We start from the raw sequence: 19,608 nt of genomic DNA, 5'->3' as shown, positions 1-19,608 counted from the left end.
GCTCTTATACTGATTGAAGCCCGGGGTTTCATTTGCACTCATCCTGCATCTCTACAAGTCACAACCTGCACAAAGGTTAGCAGGACTAAGAGGGCGGAAGAGGCAGGTAGAAGTAGACTGCAGGGTACCCTTCCCTGGGCGGCTCGGTGCAACTTCCGGCCCCGCCCCTGACACACGGGGAGTCCCGGGCAGGCGGTGTAGGGATGAGGGAAGCTCGGAGCCTTCGGGACACCTCGAAAACAACATGAAGAACCCGGGACACAGCGACACCGAGGGAAACAAAGCCACGGCAAGAGCTGCCGCTACTTCAGACACCGACAGCAGTGTGTATATCTGCTCCCCGTACTCGCGCCTCTCTCATTGGCTAATTCAGTGGCAGCCTCAAGCCTAGTACCGCCTCGTCTGTTTAGTGTTGTGATAGTTTGGCACTTGTGGTCTGTTCGTGCTTATGTTATACCCGAATCCCCTGGTGTAGTTCTCTCTCTCTCAGTCCGTCTCACACCAACACTGCCCTTGTCACTCCCCTCCCCCCGCGTGTGTGAGTCATTCCTTCCCCGGACACCGCTCTACTTCCTGGTGCAGTTGTTTCAGTGTCTTTATTATCCCCCTCCCTTCACCACTGTCTCACTGATTGTCATGTGTATATATTGCAGGTGATCATGTGCAGCTGAAGGTGCCGCTCATCCAGCAGTCCTTCCACTGGGATTGTGGCCTGGCATGTGCCCGCATGGTGCTGCAGTAAGTACTGGCTGACACTCAACATGGAGAAAGTTTTAAAAGGAAAATGAATGCCAAAGTTCCATTTTTCCAGCAGGCATGCATATAAGCATATTGGGAGTTGTATCCCTGAACTCCTGGATGACCAAGGTTATGGATTTTAAGCAGAAAGTCAGAAGGCTGCAAATATGATTATGCCTTGTTTCCAATCCAACTATTAAAGGGGTAGTTCACCTTCATGTTAACTTTTAGTATACTATAGAATTGCCTATTTGCCTTTATTTATAGTTTTCAAATTATTTGCTTTCATCTTCTGACTCTTTCCAGCTTTCAAGTGGGTTCTCTGCCCCATGAAGCCCATACACTACTGCTCTGTTAAGGCTACAACTGTATTGCTGTTGTTATTGTTTTATTACTTATCCTTTTATTCAGGTCCTCTCCTATTCATATTCCAATCTCTCATTCAAACTACTGCATCACTCTCTATATCATACAAACGTTAATGCATAGGTAAACAAACCCTTTAAGCAACAGAGGGAGCAATTTGTCTCTTTAAAGGAAAACTATACCCCCAAAATGAATATTTAAGCAACATTTCGTGATGGTCTGTGTGCTGTCTCAGAGATCATCTGGAACAGGAAAAAATCGGCACACAAGCATTCAAGTTGCAGGGTACACCCTGCTCGTTTATTGTGCGGAATGCAATGTTTCAGGGTCACGCCCCTTTGTCAAGCATGTGGAAACTGTAGTGCAAACATTACAAATAGAGGGCTCAATTAATAAATTAGCATATATAATTATCAATACAAAAAAATAGCAAAATTTAAAAAGGATTCATTAACAAAGTTCGGATTATTATAAGGTCTCCCAAACTGAACATATTAAGTGTCCAAGGTGTTCATGGTGTAAAAAACTTTGTTAGTCCACAGTTTAAAATATCCAATAAAATCAGTCCATATGTGTTAAAAAAAAATCCTTGGGTGCAAAAATCCTAAAAGAAAACTACAAACCTAAGAACAAATTGGCAACAATTGTAGAAGTTACAAACTGTCAGGTAGTTCTACAACTTAAAAGGACTCGACATGGCAACATTAAAAAGTTACATAGTAACCTACTACCCCTACGTTTAAAGGGAAGGGAAAAGGAAAATATTTTACCTGTCCCTGGGTAAATATCAAGCTGATTTCTTATCTAAGAAAATAAGAAAATGATAACCAAAGCGATAAATGCTACTTCATAAATAACAGGACAAATTATACTACTCATTAAGACCTTTAGGATTTTTTGTTTGGAGTAGCCAATACAAAAGCACTCTCTCTTGAGTAGCTGACATTTTATGTCTCAACCCTGTATGAAAAAAGTGGTGGTGTCTGAAACAAGTGCCCATATTTAGGATCACTACTTACAATAGCCCAATATTTCAGCATGACATTACAAATAGCCTTAGAATTGCTGTCATATGAGAAAATAAAAGTGATTCTTGATGACCTGTTAATAATTTTGTTCTTTTTACTCAATAACAACCCAGGAGGATGATATGATGTGGGTCTAATTAAATTATTTCTGTCGGTTGGTTTAGTATAGACAGAAGTGATAAATGAGGTACCCTTAACCGTAACATTAACATCTAAGAAATGTATTGTAGTGGAACTAGTCTCCAATGTAAATTTGATAGTTGGATGTACCCATTTAGATAAATCAAAAACTCATCAAGTTCTGCCCTTGTCCCTATCCATAAGAAAAATGTATCGTCGACATATTGCATATGAGCCTGAATCAAATGAGAAAAATAGTTGTTAGCAAAAATGAAATTTTTTTTCAAAAAAGTCCATAAAGATGTTGGCATAGGCGGGTGCCATGTTGGCACCCATAGCACAGCCCTGTAGCTGTAAAAAATAATACTCTTTAAACCGGAAATAATTTTTCTGTAAAACCAGATCAAGTAAATCTCATATGAAATTAACCATATGATTAGGTAAACACCCTTTTCCCTGATATGTACGAATGCATTTGTTCCCTTCACAGTGGAGAATTGAGGTGAAAAGGTCCTTAACATCCAATGAGCACAATAGGAAATCACCAGATGGAATAATGATGTTGTCCAATCTATTCAGAAATGCCGCAGTATCACTGAAACATGGTTTTAAAGTGGGTAAAATTTCCTGAAGATAAGTGTCAATATGTATTGCAAACGGTTGCCAAATCGATCCTATATTGGACACAATTGGTCGCCCCGGGGGATTAGTCAATTGTTTGTGAATCTTTGGAAGAAAGTACACATGGGGGGGGGCCTTAGGGTGTTCTGTGGTAAGTAGTTGACACAGTTCGTCAGTAATTAATCCCTGCATAACTGCAGAATGAAGTAAGATATTAATTTCATTCCTATATTTAAAAGTAGGATCATTAGTCAAATTAGTATTTATTAATTGGCGCTCTGCCTCAGTATTGTAATCCACAGTATTCAAAACTACTATCCCACCACCCTTATCGGCCTTAGTGATTATAACCGAAACATTCTCCTTTAAAGATTTTATTGCAGCTCTTTCACCTGGGGACATGTTTGTACATTTATACTTAGCGTGTACATGCTGTATCTTACTTATTTCCGCTGATACAATAGTCTCGAATGCTTCAATGCTGGGAAAGTTCCCAGAAGGAACAAATTTAGATTTGGATCCTAATTTCATTTTTAGAGCAGCCAGGGACAGATCATTATCCTTACTGCTATGTTGCTCAGAGAAATGCACTTTCAATTTTATAAACCCTAAACCTTTGCCTATTCCCCTATGGGGAATAAAGAAAAAGAAAAATTGAGAAGAAACTTTATAAGCCCGGCATTTTTATACACAGGGACACCATGTAGCTCAGCCATGTTGGCAGATATTGGAAAAAGGGGAGGCACGCCAGAGTCGAGACATAAAATGTCAGCTACTCAAGAGAGTGCTTTGGATTTGGCTACTCCTGTTCCAAAGTGTATATGAGGCTGCCGGAGCCTCTAAGATTGTGCACCAGCCTGATCTGCGTATGGGTGTCCGACTATTCTACTTGCTTTGCAGAGATCACCTGACCAGAAATACAGCAGCTCTAACTGTAACAGGAAGAAGTTTTGAAGCAAAAGACAGGACTCTGTCTGTTAATTGGCTCATGTGACCTAACAAGTATAGTTTGTTTGGTACGTTTGTGTGCACTGTGAATCATGAAATCTCAGGGGGCTGCCCTTATTTTTTAAAATGGCAATTTTCTATTTATGATTACCCAATGGCACATACTACTAGAAAAGTATATTATTATGAGAATGGTTTATTTATATTAAGCAGTGGTTTACACATGAGCTGTTTTATGCAATATCTTTTTATAGAGACCTACATGGTTTGAGGGGTATAGTTTTCCTTTAAGTCTGAGATTCCAAATCCGTATCATTTGCGGCTTTTATGACAGTATGCTTTGCAAATCCTAACTTCAGGGTTTACTTCCACCATTAGGGTGATAGGGCACTTTTCACCCACGGAAAGTCTTTCTAAAGGCAATTATGCTATTCTTATGTGGTTGCAAATAACAATGTATTCTCAGGTGTTTTGTTTACCCTGGATAGCCAATTTCCAGTGGGCTATGATACACCAGTGGCTCCAAATGGAACAAGCAAGGGTTAGCTGAGACACTCAAGGAGCTATAATTTTCTATTGCTTCCCACCAGGTATCTGAATCTTCTGCATGAGAATGCGTTTCAAAATGCTATGCATGAGCTCCAACTCACCAAGAGCATCTGGACAATTGATCTAGCCTATCTTATGCACCATTTTGGGGTCCGGCACCTTTTCTGCACTCAGACTTTAGGAGTTGATAAAGGTTATAAGAACCAGGTTAGTTTGGTTGTTGAGTGACTTACAGACACAAACAGTAATGTAATAAGCAATACAGTCATTTTCAGCACGAGTCATAGTGTAGAAAGATGTACTTGTGCTTAATCAGTTAATATTTGCATTTTGACTAAATATATATTGTGGGATAACTCTTGACAGGTGTTGTACAGTACACATGTACCTGTGAACTATGCAAAATCTATTCATGGAGAAATAATTGTAGGTTGAATAGAACATGCACTTAATTTCTAAGAGTTAGGATAAATAACAAAATGCTTATTCTCAGTTTCATGGTTTTTATTTGTATAACATATAACTTGCGCGCAGCAAAAGAACACCTTTTTAAGCCAGCTGCAGGTGGATTTCTGAACAGAATCATCATCATGTCAACACAGGTTGATATGTAAGACGTGCAAATGGATTGAGGTGTGTAGTGCTTCTCTAGTTCTTAGCTGCTGTGGCCATTGCATACTAATTTCTATTGTCACAGTGCAATGTAAAAGTTTATCTAGCAGAAATTATTGTGATCATTGTTAAAGTAGAACTGACCCTTAAAAATTAATATGGCTAGAAATGGCACATTTTATATGCAGATCATAAAAATGAGTATATTGCTTCTGCAGTGAATCGGCAGAAAATAATATGGGGAGTTACTGGGGCATATTCAGAGGCACAGATCATTCCTGCAAAGGAACTGTGGTTGCCTTGGGCTGGTACTGAAACCCAAAACATAATGTTCAACATTTCCAGCCTACTTTTTTTTTTTAGTTAAGCTTTAGTTGTCCTTTAACTGTGATAAGCATGTGAGGCCTTGTGAAATTGAGAGTGAAAATTGTTGCTCCTGTAGATAGCCTATTTAGAATCCAGAGTGCTTCAGGCTGACATGCTAGTTCATTAGCCACTCTCTTTTCTTAGTCATTCTACAGAAAACACTTTGATGCAGAGGAAAACCGAGTAAACCAGCTGTTTGTACACGCCAAATCCCATGGAGTGAATGTGGAAAAACGGTAAACGTTCAGCCATAAGGCCTATAGTTAATATATATTCAATTGTGGGGTATGTGCTATACCTGCTAAATCAGCTCTACTACTCATTCCTTTCTGCAACTCACTATTCAAGTCAGCTGCTAAGGGTAAGGTCACACCTGGAGATGTGGAGAGATTTAGTCGTCCGGCGACGAAATCAACCCAAACCCTCGTCCCACTCTCTCATCATTCCTACCCTCGACTATTCCCACACACAGTTACTTGTCAAGGTCTTTTCCAATCTCTAAGATCTTACTTCTAATCCTGCAAACTTCATTGACATAAAGCCATCACCCTCTCTTCCTTTGTCATGTGTCCTCTGGAAAACACAATCAATTTGCAATTAACTCCCAGTAGTTCATGACCTCTTTTTATCCAAATCTCTTAACCCTCTGGCTATCACTGAAACATGGCTCTCTTCTACAGACACTGCTTAACCAGCTGCCCTCTCCTATGGAGGCTTCTCATTTAGTCATACCCTGAGACCAGGAGATTGTCACAGAGGAACAATCTACACCAACTTCTCTTTCCTTCACAAGTCCATAGCTTATGCTTGCTTTTTCCAATCTCTCTGAACGTCGCAGTCATATATTGCCTCTCTGGTCCCTACTCTACTTTCCTGGATCACTTTGCTTCTTGGCTTCCATACTGTCGCTCAAGCGACACACCAGCTCTTCAATATTCCCATTGACAACTCTGCTTCTCCAGCTAACTCCTCCCGCTAACAACTTCATTTGGTCCAGCTAAATCTTCTCGCTAACAACTTCATTTGGTCTCTCTCAGTGTTCCGACTTTCCTACTCACATTGAGGGTCATGCTCTTGATCTGACACTCGTGCCACCCTCCAACCTTACTAACTCTCCCTTCCCCCTATCACCTACTTTCAACACTTTCACCTGCACTATTGCAACCATCTCTCTCCACCCACAAAACCTCAACACATTCGATCCACAACAGTTGCAGCACAGCAGATCTCTCACATTAACAACCTTTCCTGTACAAATATGGCAGCTTCTTTCTACAATAATACTCTTTCAACAGCTCTTGACTTGCTTGCTCATTCTAACACCCATCACAGTCGACCAGCTCAACCCCAACCCTGGTACACTAGTTTAACTTGGTACCTCAAATGTAGCAGATCAGCTGAACGATAGTGGAGAAAGTCACAAACTGATCCTGACTTCATCCACTTCGAGTTCCTGCTCTCCTGCTACAATTGAGCTCTATCGATAGCTAAACAACTGTATTTCTCTTCTTTAATCTCCTCTCTATCCTCTACTACAACTGTTTGCCACATTTAACTCACTACTATTCCCCTTTCCGCACCCTCCATGCATTAATATAACTGCCCAAGACCTTGCTCATTTCTTTACAGAAAAAAACAATCTCATTAGACTGAGCATACCATCTGACAACATTCTCAGATTATCTTGCAGTCCACTCAAATCCACTTTGCACTCCTTTACCCCCACAACACTAAATGAAGTTAGCAAACTTCTAGCTTGCTCAAAACCCACAACCTGCAACCTTGACCCCATACCTTCTCACCTCCTTTACCCAATCTCTGATACACTCTCTCCTGCACTTACCCACCTATTTAACCTTTCTATTGATACTTTCCATCTTTATACAAAGAAGCACTAATCCTATCTTCAAAAACCTTCCTTTGATCCCAGCTTTCCCACCAACTAACGTTTAGTTTCCCTTTTTCCATTCACATACAAATTGCTGGAAAGGCTTGTTTACATACGCCTGGTCCAGCATATCTCTCACAACTCCCTTCTCAATCCCCTGCAATCTGGCTTCAACCCACACACTCCACTGAAACTGCACTCACCAAAGTAACCAATGATCTTCTCCTTGCAAAGTCTAATGGTCGTCATTCCATACTCATCCTTCTAAATCTATCTGCAGCCTTTGTCCACCCACTCCTCCTAGACATTCTATACTCGGCTGGCATTCAGAACACTGCTCTTGATGTATGCTCTCATGGCATACATCTTATCTTTCTGACCGTTCCTTTAAAGTTGCTTTCTCTAACTCTACTTCTACTACATTCCCTCTCTCTGTTGGAGTTCTTCAAGGCTCTGTTCTAGGCCCTCTGCTGTTCTCACTCTATACTACTTTACTAGGAAAACGTATTCAGTCATTTGGACTTCAGTATCACCTTTATGCTGATGACACCCAACTCTGCTTGTCTTCTCCTGACCTCTCTCCTTCTGTCCTTTCCCAAGTTACAGACTTCCTTTCTGCTGTCTCCTGGATGTCACCGCAAAACACCTGCAACTGAATCTTTCTACAACAGAACGCATTATCATTCCTCCAAGATCCTCCCCTGTCCCTCAAATCTCACTCACAGTTAACATCACCTTTCACTCAAACACACAGGCACACGTCTTAGGAGTTATAAGACTACTCTCATCTGTCTTTCACCAAACACTCGCAAAATCTTGTCATATTCAGCTGTGCTACATTGCCTGAATGCAATCGTATCTCAGTTCAGATATAACCAAAACACTTATCTCCCGCCTTGACTACTGCAACCTACTCCTTGCAGATATTCCAACAATTAGCCTTTCACAACTCCAATCTGTTTTAAATGCTGCTGCCAGACTCATTCATCTATCTCACCGCTCAACATCAGCTGCTTCCCTATGCATATCCCTTCCACCCAATCTCCTCTAGAATCAAATTCAAACTACTAACACTCACATTCAAGGCCCTTAACAATGAAGCCCCTCCCTATATTTCATCTCTGGTCTCAAAATACACTCCTTCACACAACCTTCACTCTGCTTCTGACCTTCACTTCTCCTCTCATCACTTCAGCTCATTCTTGTCTATAAGGCTTCTCTTGGGCTTTTGATTTGTTTTCCGAAGTTGCCTCACGAGGAAACTTCGGACGACTTCGGAAAGCCAAAGTGTTCCGAGTGCCATCCCGCCGGTGATTTACATTCTAGTCAGCGGGAAGGCGTTTAGGAGAGATTAGTCGCCCGAAGAAGAGGCGATTTGTTGCTGGGCGACTAACTCCCCCAGTTGCCTCGTCTGCCACCACTCTTATTATGTTATTCAACATATCTTAATTAATCAATCATAAAGGTATTATAAATCACAAATTTGTTTCTAAAATCAGTCTTAATTGTACCAAAACCCTTTGGTTTGTAAACGCTTGCAAGTAGGGCCCTCTAATCCTATTGTACTCTGTAAAACCTTGTTTATTATTTACTGTTTGTTCCCCATTTATTATCTAATGTAAAGCACTGCATACTGTAACTTGTGGGTGCTATATAAATAAATGATGATATATATAGTTAGTCTAGTTAGATAGTTCTAACTCTGGATAGTTAGCATGAAAAGTTCAGGCCTGCTGTAAATACAGGCAGTTATCAAGGGCTCTATCTACAATGTCCTGCATGATACAGGTTATTTAAAGTAAATCAAATGACCTAAGACATCCATTCTTTACTAGACTGTTATCTAGCTTGCACAAATGCACAGCATATCTTTCAGTTTACTGGTCTCACTGTACAATATCTGGCTTGACTGTATAACATTTGTCCTTTGCAGCACTGTGACCATACGGGAATTACAGGAGCATCTTTCCCAGGGACATGTGGCCATCGTACTCGTAAATGCAGTTCTTTTACTGTGTGACCTGTGCCCAAGACGTGTCAAATACTGCTGTTTTCTTCCAATTGGGCAAAAGTGTTTCTGCAGGAGCAGCGACTACCAGGGCCATTTTATTGTGCTTTGTGGTTACAACAAGAGTTCTGGCAGTTTATTTTACAACAACCCTGGATATGCCGACAGTAAGTTCTACCTATGTGTTCTCAACAACTGCATCCTTCCCATGTGAATTTCTGTTTTGCCTTCTGAACTTACTGTAAGCTGTTGTGAGCAGAACTCTCCAATATTCTATGTGTAACCCTTTGTTTAATTATCTCAGAATTACAGGAAGGCCATCTCCATAAACTCAATTTTAATCAAATAATTACTTTTTTTTCTCTACTTCATACCTGTTTACCTATAGTATTTGTTATAAATGATTCTAAAGCACTGTGTAACTTACTGGCACTCTGTAAATGGATGAATGAAGTGTGTTTGCCCTTAGGATTGTGTCGGACCAGCATCACTAACTTTGAGGAATCACGCTGTAGCTATGGCACAGATGAAGATATTCTGTTTGTTTATGTGAACAGCTGACCCCTGACCTCTGTTTCAACTTTTCTCAGGATCAAGTACAGCACTCAGCAGGAACCTCATTACAGTCAACGCGATATAAACATATATATATATAGATATTCATCTTAGAAGTAAAAATGAAAGCTGGACCATTTGGGAATGAATTTAACCAAAAATACAGCTAGTAATGATCATGACCATTTCATAATGGTCTGCAGTTCAAATTTAACAAAGCTTTGAGATAGCAGTTTCAGGAGGGAAAGAATTTATAAAGGGAATAGATCATGCAGCATTACTTGTAGCTGACTTTGCTATAATCTGAGTGTGATTCAGTAGAAAGGATGACTTAACAGCCCATTCTTACAGATTGACCACATTTGCTTTGTGTCTAGCTGCACAATAAGGGTAGAACTCAGTGGTGCGGCTCGAGCCGAAAACGCATGCGACATGCGGATGTCCTGAATATACAGGAGAAATCGCAGGTAAGAACTACATTTATAACAAACAAGGGAAAGTTGTGCTCACCACTAATTTTTAAAATCATTAGGCGGGGGTGCAATGAGGGTGTGACCACAAAATACATATAGACAATTACAAGAGGTCCTCAGCACTCAACCCATTATCAATATATTTAAGACAGAGATATTTTGTGCATACTGCTACTGAAAAATGCCTTACCCTTTAAACAAAACAGGGATTGTTTGTCCATATATTGCAATATATTTAAGCTGGCCAACTAAAACTTAGTCCCTTTGTAAAATGTATAATGAAGCAATAGAATTCTTAATGAATCAGATGAAAATTGAGCATAGGACTGGCCAGATATGGGATGACTTTGACGTAGTTGGCCAGCTTAAATATATTGCAATATATGGACAAACAATCCCTGTGTTGTTTAAAGGGTAAGGCATTTTTCAGTAGCAGTATGCACAAAATGTCGCTGTCTTAAATATATTGATAATGGGTTGAGTGCAGAGGAATCTTGTATTTTTCCATAAGAACTACATTTATCCAACTGTCTGATGAAGACGCAGCGTTTTCATCCGACAGTTTGATAAATGTAGTTCTTACCTGCGATTTCTCCTTCACTTCCTGTATCCTCAGGACATCCGACACGTCACATACATTTCATTGCATGGCGATGTATCGTTTTGATCCGCACCGGCGAGTTCTACCCTATGTCTTGTATAAACAGTGCTGCTATAGGGTCACTGTCACACTCAACTAATGACACTGGTTAGGAAATGAGTATGTGGGTACGGTTTTGATTTTTATACTTAGAGGCCAGGGAAAGGTGTGGTCCATGCTAACAACACTAGCAATCTTAATTTATAGGGCTGATCAATTAATGTCTGGTGTTCCAGTACTATAGGTGTGAAAACACTTTTCTGATGCAAGAGACTGCAAAATGTTAATGTACAGTTTATAATAAAGAGTTTTATACATATTGCAATGCCTCCTTTTGGTTGTTTGTTTTAGCATTCAAAATCTCTTTGTACATTTAAGACCAAGAATAATGTTTAAATTATTAAGATGCAAACACATTTGATAAGTTGCACTGTAAAATATTTCTGTTTAGTCTGATGAATTGTGATGGTTTCTTGGGTAAAATCTTCAATTGTAATTTGTGCTATTAATGTGTAAGATTTAATTTTTACATCAACAAAACCACCTTTACCTTACCGTAATTTAGATCTTCATACCTTAAGTCTACGAGAAAATCATTTACACAATAAATAATCCCAATCAGTTGGTTTTGCTTCCAATAAGGATTAATTATATCTTAGTTTGGATCAAGTACAAGGTACTGTTTATTTATTACAGAGAAAAAGGAAATAATGTTTAAAAAATAAGGTAAAAGGAAGTCTATGGGAGACGTTCTTTCCGTCACATACATGTATAGCAAAAAAATATGTATATTTATATTGACCGTGCAATGGTAATATTGCAGTTATATTGGTTGTATGTGAAAAACAATATTGTACTAAACAAAACTAAATATTTTCCAGATTCAGTGTAGTTGTAGCCCCTGCACCCTGAGATAATAGCTGAAGGTCCTCATACTAAGAGGGGACCCTAATGTCACCAGTGAATGTACAAATTGTGGTTTTATATCCTTACGGGATAATGTATTAAATGGTCTTAAGTTTGCTACTCTAGTAACTCATAGCAACCAATCATCAAGTAGAATTTACTGGTCAGTTCATTGATTGCTTTTGGTTACAAGAAATGGGCAAAAAATTCCTCTTAGCATCTATGTGGCTGAAGTCCAAAGCATGTGATTCTCTGGCTGTGGTTGCACTACTCCCCTTAACCTTTCACCGACCCTCCTATTTACTTCTACATGTGACCTTACTATAGATATAGTTGATAACAACTCGACTTCCCCTCTTCTAACCACTGCTATTTCCAATGAGACCATTTTATTACTGGAGTCCTTGATTATATCCATATTAGCATCTCTGTGCCATTGGTTATAGATTAGAATTAGTTAATGTACATTTGTTTATTGATTCACATTCTTTTGATTCTGTACTTCACAAACCGATGGATTGTTGTACTTGCAATAGCAGTAATACATCGTGCAGCCTTTCCAACAGCTCCTATTGCTTTAATTCATTCACATAAACAGATCAGGCAGCTGATAATCCCACCAAAATAAGTTTCTCCCTGTTTCATATGATATGTCGTGTTACTCTCGCACGCTATTAGGCTTGAAATCTGGCTGTGTGGCTTTGGTCAGTTTATCTGCGTACATCTCATAGCGTCCAGTCATCTGCATACAAAAATAAATAAATATATATATATATATATATATATATATATAAGTCCTTGGTTATCCGCACTCCACTGCATTCAGCGAGATACCCAGGTGCTACTCAGAAAGTGCATATTCAATATAGGTCCAAGATAAATGAGTGCACACTGGGAACCTATTCACAGGTTTACTTTATACACGGATTACTAAAAAACATTTGTTTTCTTCTTTGGAGTCATAGCGCAATGGTATACGCTGTTACGTCTGTTACTGCCCATAGCAGCACAAACATATGGGCCTAAAATGATCTCTGGAGACTCTTGAAAATAAGTTACACAAGAAATAGCACACTACACTCTTTCAGGGGAAGATTGCCTGGTCCTTGGGCTTTTAGGTGATTCTCTTGGGTATTATGGTCTCTGTGTTTGCTTTAAATTAAATTGGGCAGGAAAAACAGCTGAAATCAACGTGTGCCATTGCTCTTGGAGCAGAGTTACAGTCAGTACCATAAATCTTTGGACAGAGATAATTTAATTTTTTCTAATTTTGGTTCTGTACATTACCACAATGAATTTTAAATGAAACAACTCAGATGCAGTTGAACTGCAGACTTTCAGCTTTAATTCAGTGGGTTGAACAAAAACATTGCATAAAAATGTGAGGAACTAAACCCTTTTTTAACACAAGGACAATGTGAAGAGATTATATAACAGAAAGGCACAACTATCAAAAAATAAATGGTGCTGTTACCTCAAACCAACTGCGAAAAACTTTTAAGTCGAAACCTTGTGATGCACCTCCGCCGTGTGTGCTGCTGAATAGGTCCACAAATATAAACTTCGCAAGGATCGATCAAGACTGCAGGTTAACTGCTCAAGCTTAGTGTTTATTGTAAACACAACATGTTTCGAGTCTCGTAGAACTCTTTGTCAGAGTCCTACAAGATAATGGCTGTAGTATGGAGCCCATGCCTGATACAATTGGTCTGCCTGGGGGATGTATTAAACTTTTTTATGTATTTTTGGCAGTAAGTATAACACAGGTACACGGGGGGGGGGTGTAGTTATAAGAAATTCTTTGTTGTTTTTTGTAATAATACCAGAATCAAATGTACTTTTTATTACATCATCGACTTGTTTATCAATCAACCATGTGGGATCAAAATGTAAAATTTCATAATGGTCTGTGTTATTTAATTGTCTTAATGCTTCATTTATGTAATCACATCTGTTTAGGATCACAATGCCTCCCCCTTTATCTGCTTTTTTTTACTATGATGTCAGCATTACTCTCCAAATTACGTAAAACCTTACGTTCTGCTATAGTTATAACGTTTCTTTTCTGATTTAGGGTTCCAAATTTTCCCCACCTCATATAGGACTACACCCTCAAACAGTGTCAAAGCATCATTACTCACATCAGGTACAAAATAATTTTTTGGTTTAAATCTCGCCATGCATGCATCATCGGTTTTATATGACCTTCCAGTGAAACACTGTTAAATGAATTTCTACAGTACATTAAGGGGCCGATTCACAAAGGGTCGAATATCGAGGGTTAATTAACCCTCGATATTCGACTGGGAATTAAAATACTTCAACTTCGAATATCGAAGTCGAAGGATTTTAGCGCAAATAGTGCGATCGACCGATCGAAGGATTATTCCTTCGATCGAACGATAAAATCCTTCGAATCGAAGGATTTTAATCCAACGATCGAAGGAATATCCAACGATCAAAAAAAACTTAGGACCTTCCCCATAGGCTAACATTGAGTTCGGTAGCTTTTAGATGGCGAACTAGGGGGTCGAAGTTTTTTCTTAAAGAGACAGTACTTCGACTATCGAATGGTCGAACGATTTTTAGTTCGAATAGTTCGATTCGTAGTCGAAGGTCGTAGTAGCCCATTCGATGGTCGAAGTAGCCCATAAAACACTTTGAAGTTTTTTTACTTTGAATCCTTCACTCTTTTTGGATGTAAATGTAATAAAGAAAGAGGACACACTAGAAACAACAAACCTACTGAGCGTAACAACATGCTGCATAACAATAGCTATCACACACCAAGTATGATAAAAGCTATCCCTGAAGGGCAATTTTTAAGTATAAGACGTATCACTTCCACAGATCAGAAATATCTGAATAGTGCAAATGGCCTTCTTGAAAAATTTGTAACAAGGGGATAAAAAAAGAGACGTATTTGGTAAAAAATAAGGGATGAGGTATTGCAGATTGAAAGGGACACCGTGTTGAATAAAACAATATAAAAACAAAGAGCTGAACAAATACCATTTGTATCTAAATTTGGACCTAACAGTGAGACTATACAGAAACTGATTAATCACCATTGGTCCATATTACAAAAAGATGCAATACTTGGGAAATATTGTAGAGAATTATCGAGGCCCCAACCTAGCAGGAAAGCTGGTTTTATGTTGCAAATAAATCTAAAAATAGGTCTAATTAATGTGTACTGGTAAATTAAAAATAATTTTTATAAAATGATATGTGCCCCTAAGGAAATCATTGTTAAATATTTACTAGCTAAGTGTAGCCACAGCCCCTGAGTCCACTTCTCCAGTCTATTACATAATAACTGCACGTTACCCATTCACCTGCCTAGCAAGTATATTATCTCTAAATGAAATGGCTGGATTAGTAGAGAATATTCATTTATGGATTGCATTGCCTTGGTTAAGTATAACATGTGCTGTGCATGACTGCAAAAAACTAAGGGGACAGGAGTTATAAAGTAATGTGCTAATAAAAGGACAATTCAACTCTACAAAATTATAATCAAATACTATATTGCAAATTACTTTCTATTTACCATTTTCTTCTTAAATATTTTATTTCCTTTCATATAAACTGTTAACATTTGATACATTAATTTTAGCAGAATCAGAGCAATGCCAGCAACAAATGTATCAAATTTAACATCTTGGCAATTCATCAATTAATAGATTCAGTTGTATCAATTCAGTCAGTTATCTGCTTCATTTAGAGCCACTGGGAAAAATGAGAGGGGAGAAGCTAAAATGATTCATTTTTAAAAACTTTAAAAAATAGAAAGTAATTAGGATACTGATAAAATGAACTGCCCCTGTAATTACACCAGTGACACAGAGAACCTTCATTTTGCTTTGAATAAATATGCCCTTGGATACCCACCATTGCCCTATTTGTAAAAAAAATAAAATAAATAAATCATGAATTATTATACATGTTTGTATGAAAATGCAAACTTGTTTTCTAGGGTAATTTGGGCCCTAGCAACCAGATTGCTAAAATTCCAGACTGGAGAGCTGCTGAATAAAAAGCTAAATACGGTAACTCAAACACCACAAATAATAAAAAATGAAGAAAAATTACAATTACTTTTATTTTCCATTCAGCACTTCCTAGATGTCACTGCTCTCCCCACATTCCCCCATTCTCTTCACTGTTTAATTGTGTAGCCAGGGCATGGGAATGGACATCAGGTCCCCTATTCTGGTGCACAAACAGGATTTTGAGATGATGCAAGGCTTGTCTTAATAACAGTAAATAACACAAAATGGCTGCTGCCTGCTTGCTATAATTCACAAATTCACAGACTGAAGGAAACAAGATTCAAATAATTTATATAGTGTAATTAAAGTTCATTTTGCTTGTCTAATGTGATAAAATTGGATTTTGAATAATTTATTTGGGTGATGGGTCCCCTTTAAGTTAACTTTTAGTATGTTATAGAATAGCCAATTCTAAGCAACTTTTCCACTTTTCTCCTTTTTTTAATAGTTTTTAAGTATTTGCCTCCTTCTGACTCTTTCCATCTTTCAAATGGGGTTCACTGACCCCATCTGAGAAAAAAGGTATAAATGCATTTTTATTGCTTCATTCTATAAATCATCTCTATTCAGACCTTTTTCTTTTCATTTTCCAGTTTCTGATTCAAATCAGTGCTTGGTTGCTAGGGTAACTCAAACCCAAGCAACTCATAATCCACAAATAATAAAACATGAAAACCCATTGGAAATTGTCTCAGAACATCGCTCTCTATATCATAGTAAAATTGAATTTAAAGGTGAGCAGCCCTTTTAATACAAATTAATTTTGCCACCTGCTGGTCAGATTTTGATGGTGATCTAGTGGAGAAGAAAGAAATTGATAGTGGAGAAGAAAGAAAGAAAGAGGTGCTGGCCTGATGTTATTCTGTGTAGGTAAGACGTGAGAAAAGTTATATTAAGGTTCCTAATGTTTTTACTTTCAAGGTTCCTCCCAGAGTTTTCAGTGCACATGTGATTTGCCCTGTGTTTATTTGGTTGGTCAGTATGCTGGCACCAGAATATCATTGTTAGTTTAAACATGACATTAAACAAGCTGCATTTCCCTCCATCACTTTTGCATTTATCATGAGTTTTAAAATCTAGTTATTATACTGGCTGGCCAAACAGCACCAGACAGCGTTTTTCACTGCATACTAAAGGGACTCATCACCACATTTTCCATTTTTCTCTTTTATTTCCATGCAGTTACTAAATATATATTGTTTTCATAAAATGACATATTTGAAGGCAAAGGCCACACACAATTAGCCCACAGAGTGGTCAATTCTGAAGTAGATAGCTCCAGTTAGGAATTAGATCAAAATCCTCCCCATTTACTTGAATGGCTGTAGCCTAAAAACATGAGTGCACTTTCTAGACAGACAGTTAACTTGATGCTCGAAATCTCCCTGTGTGATCTAACCATTTTTATCTCGTTCAGATTTAATTAATCCTGCTAATGGCTCCAAATCCTGTAATGGTTTAAATTACAAGATAAACTGGCCAGATATTATTTGTTTGGGTTAGTCAGTCTTGCCTGACTGACTGAAAATGACCCACGAGCCAACATGTAATGAAAAATCGGTGCCAAGTTGAGGATTTCGGACATTCTGTTACTACAGTACCCTCTGGTGCTAATCACAGAGAATAACATGCACAAAATACTTTATATAAAATGTATAAAAAAATTCTTTTAGGGGCAGATTTTCAAGGGTTGAATTTCGAAGTTAAAAATACTTCGAAATTCGACCATGGAATTGAAATACTTCAACTTCAAATATCGAAGTCGAAGTTTTTTTCAGCAAATTTGGGTGTCCTGTGGTCGAAGTAAAATCGTTCAAACGATTTGAAGGATTTGAGCGATCGATCTAATGATTTTACTTCGACTTCCAAAAACTTGGAAAAATTCTCTAGAAGGTCCCCATAGGCTAACATAGCACTTTGGCAGGTTTAATTTGGCGAAGTATTGAAGTCAAAGTTTTTTTAAAGACAGTGCTTCGATTATCGAATTGTAGAATATTCGAAAGATTTTACATCAAATCTAATGCGAAGTCGTAGTATCCTATTCGATGGTCGAAGTATCCAAACAATTACTTTAAATTTCTATTTTTTTACTTCGAAAATTCACTTTGACCCTTGATAAATCTGCCCCTAAAAGTCTAAATTCTTAAAGGGAGTGTAAAGTCAAAAAGTAAGAGCCTATTCCTACAAGGGGCATAACTAACGGGGGGGGGGGGTTGGTGTGATCACACCTGTGCCCGCACCTCCTTTGGTCCTGCCAGAGACACGATAAGTGGTATCACGGGAGGAAGGGGAGAATTTCTTGGCAGGTAGAGGGGGGCAGGAGGCCCTGGTGTATGTCCTTCACCCAGTCCTGCCGATTTCTAGTTACGCCACTGATTCCTACAAAACTTCTGGTACATTACGAGGCACATTTCATTGGCCAATGGGAATTTCCTATCTATGTCCAATTTTATAATTCTGGTTCCTCATTTCACTAAGCTCTAGCTTTTTCTTTTTGTTTCAGGCTTACTTTCTGCTTTTCTGTTTTTCAAGCCTCTGTATGTTCTTTCACATATATGAGTCTAACATATTGTACCTAAGTTGATCATTATTATGTATTTAGCATATATATTCACATTTACCAGATTTAATGAAAACCTTCAGTAGTTAAAAACTATCCAACAAATTATTACATTTATGCTCATCATCATGCACCAGTACTCAGGGTCGGAACTGGGGTAAGACAGGGTAGGCACACGCCTAGGATGCAGCTGGGGGAGGAGCCATTCCCAGCACAATTGGAGATGGGCAAATAGATCAGAGGGGAAGTAAGTGACACAAGGGTGACTTTGCTTCAGGGAACAGAGAAGGAGGTGGTGGAGGAGTTGTCAGTGTAACTAGGACAATCCTGCCAGTGTTCTAGGGTAGGAACCTACTGCCTCTACTGGAAATCAATAGATTCTGGAAAATGCCAGAAAAGTCCACTATTTATTGAGCTAAACAAGATTCCCTTGATCAAAAAGAAGACTGGGCTATGTGTTCAAAGAAGTCAGTGGATCTTAAACCATCCAAGGGGCCATAAAAATCTCAGCCTGTGGACCTCAAGTTGGACAACCCTGCAGTACACCACAAGCATAACTAGAATACATATGCGTTCATGTGAAGATGGGTGTAACATGGAAAGTTTGTGCACTTTTCAGCTGTAAATGTCTGAAGTAGAGAGGTAACCCACAATGAAAATCTGTGAGCCTGTCCCTTTTATATTTGTATTGGATTTAAGTGGTGAGAAATAGCCAGGGGTGTGGATGGTAACTTAGCAGTGTGCAGAAGTTGATATTTTATTTTATATATATATATATATATATATATATATATATATATATATATATATATATATATATATATATATAACAAACAAGGGAAAGTTGTGCTCACCACTATTTTTTAAAACCATAAGGCGGGGGTGCAATGAGGCTGTGATCACAAAATACATATAGTCAAACACAAGAGTCCTCTGCACTCAACCCATTATCAATATATTTAAGACAGCGACATTTTGTGCATACTGCTACTAAAAAATGCCTTACCCTTTAAACAAAACAGGGATTGTTTGTCCATATATTGCAATATATTTAAGCTGGCCAACTACGTCAAAGTCATCCCATATCTGGCCAGTCCTATGCTCAATTTTATCTGATTCATTAAGAATTCTATTGCTTCATTATACATTTTACAAAGGGACTAGGTTTTACCTGC

At 38.4% G+C, this 19,608-nt stretch overlaps 1 protein-coding gene across 1 annotated transcript; it reads left to right on the top strand.

The window, feature by feature from the left end:
• The first annotated feature begins 123 nt into the window (after positions 1-123).
• On the top strand, positions 124-11,237 carry gucd1.L (guanylyl cyclase domain containing 1 L homeolog). The gene is given in 6 exon segments (NM_001097779.1): positions 124-323; positions 654-738; positions 4,412-4,577; positions 5,493-5,584; positions 9,170-9,411; positions 9,714-11,237. Coding segments are annotated over 6 exon segments (756 nt in total). The 5' UTR covers positions 124-244; the 3' UTR covers positions 9,806-11,237.
• The last annotated feature ends 8,371 nt before the right edge of the window (positions 11,238-19,608 follow it).

Source organism: Xenopus laevis, chromosome 1L (assembly GCF_017654675.1).
Source record: "Xenopus laevis strain J_2021 chromosome 1L, Xenopus_laevis_v10.1, whole genome shotgun sequence".
Lineage (NCBI taxonomy): Eukaryota > Metazoa > Chordata > Amphibia > Anura > Pipidae > Xenopus > Xenopus laevis.
Note: the sequence above shows the minus strand (reverse complement) of the source record. Positions and strands in the feature narration are given on the sequence as shown.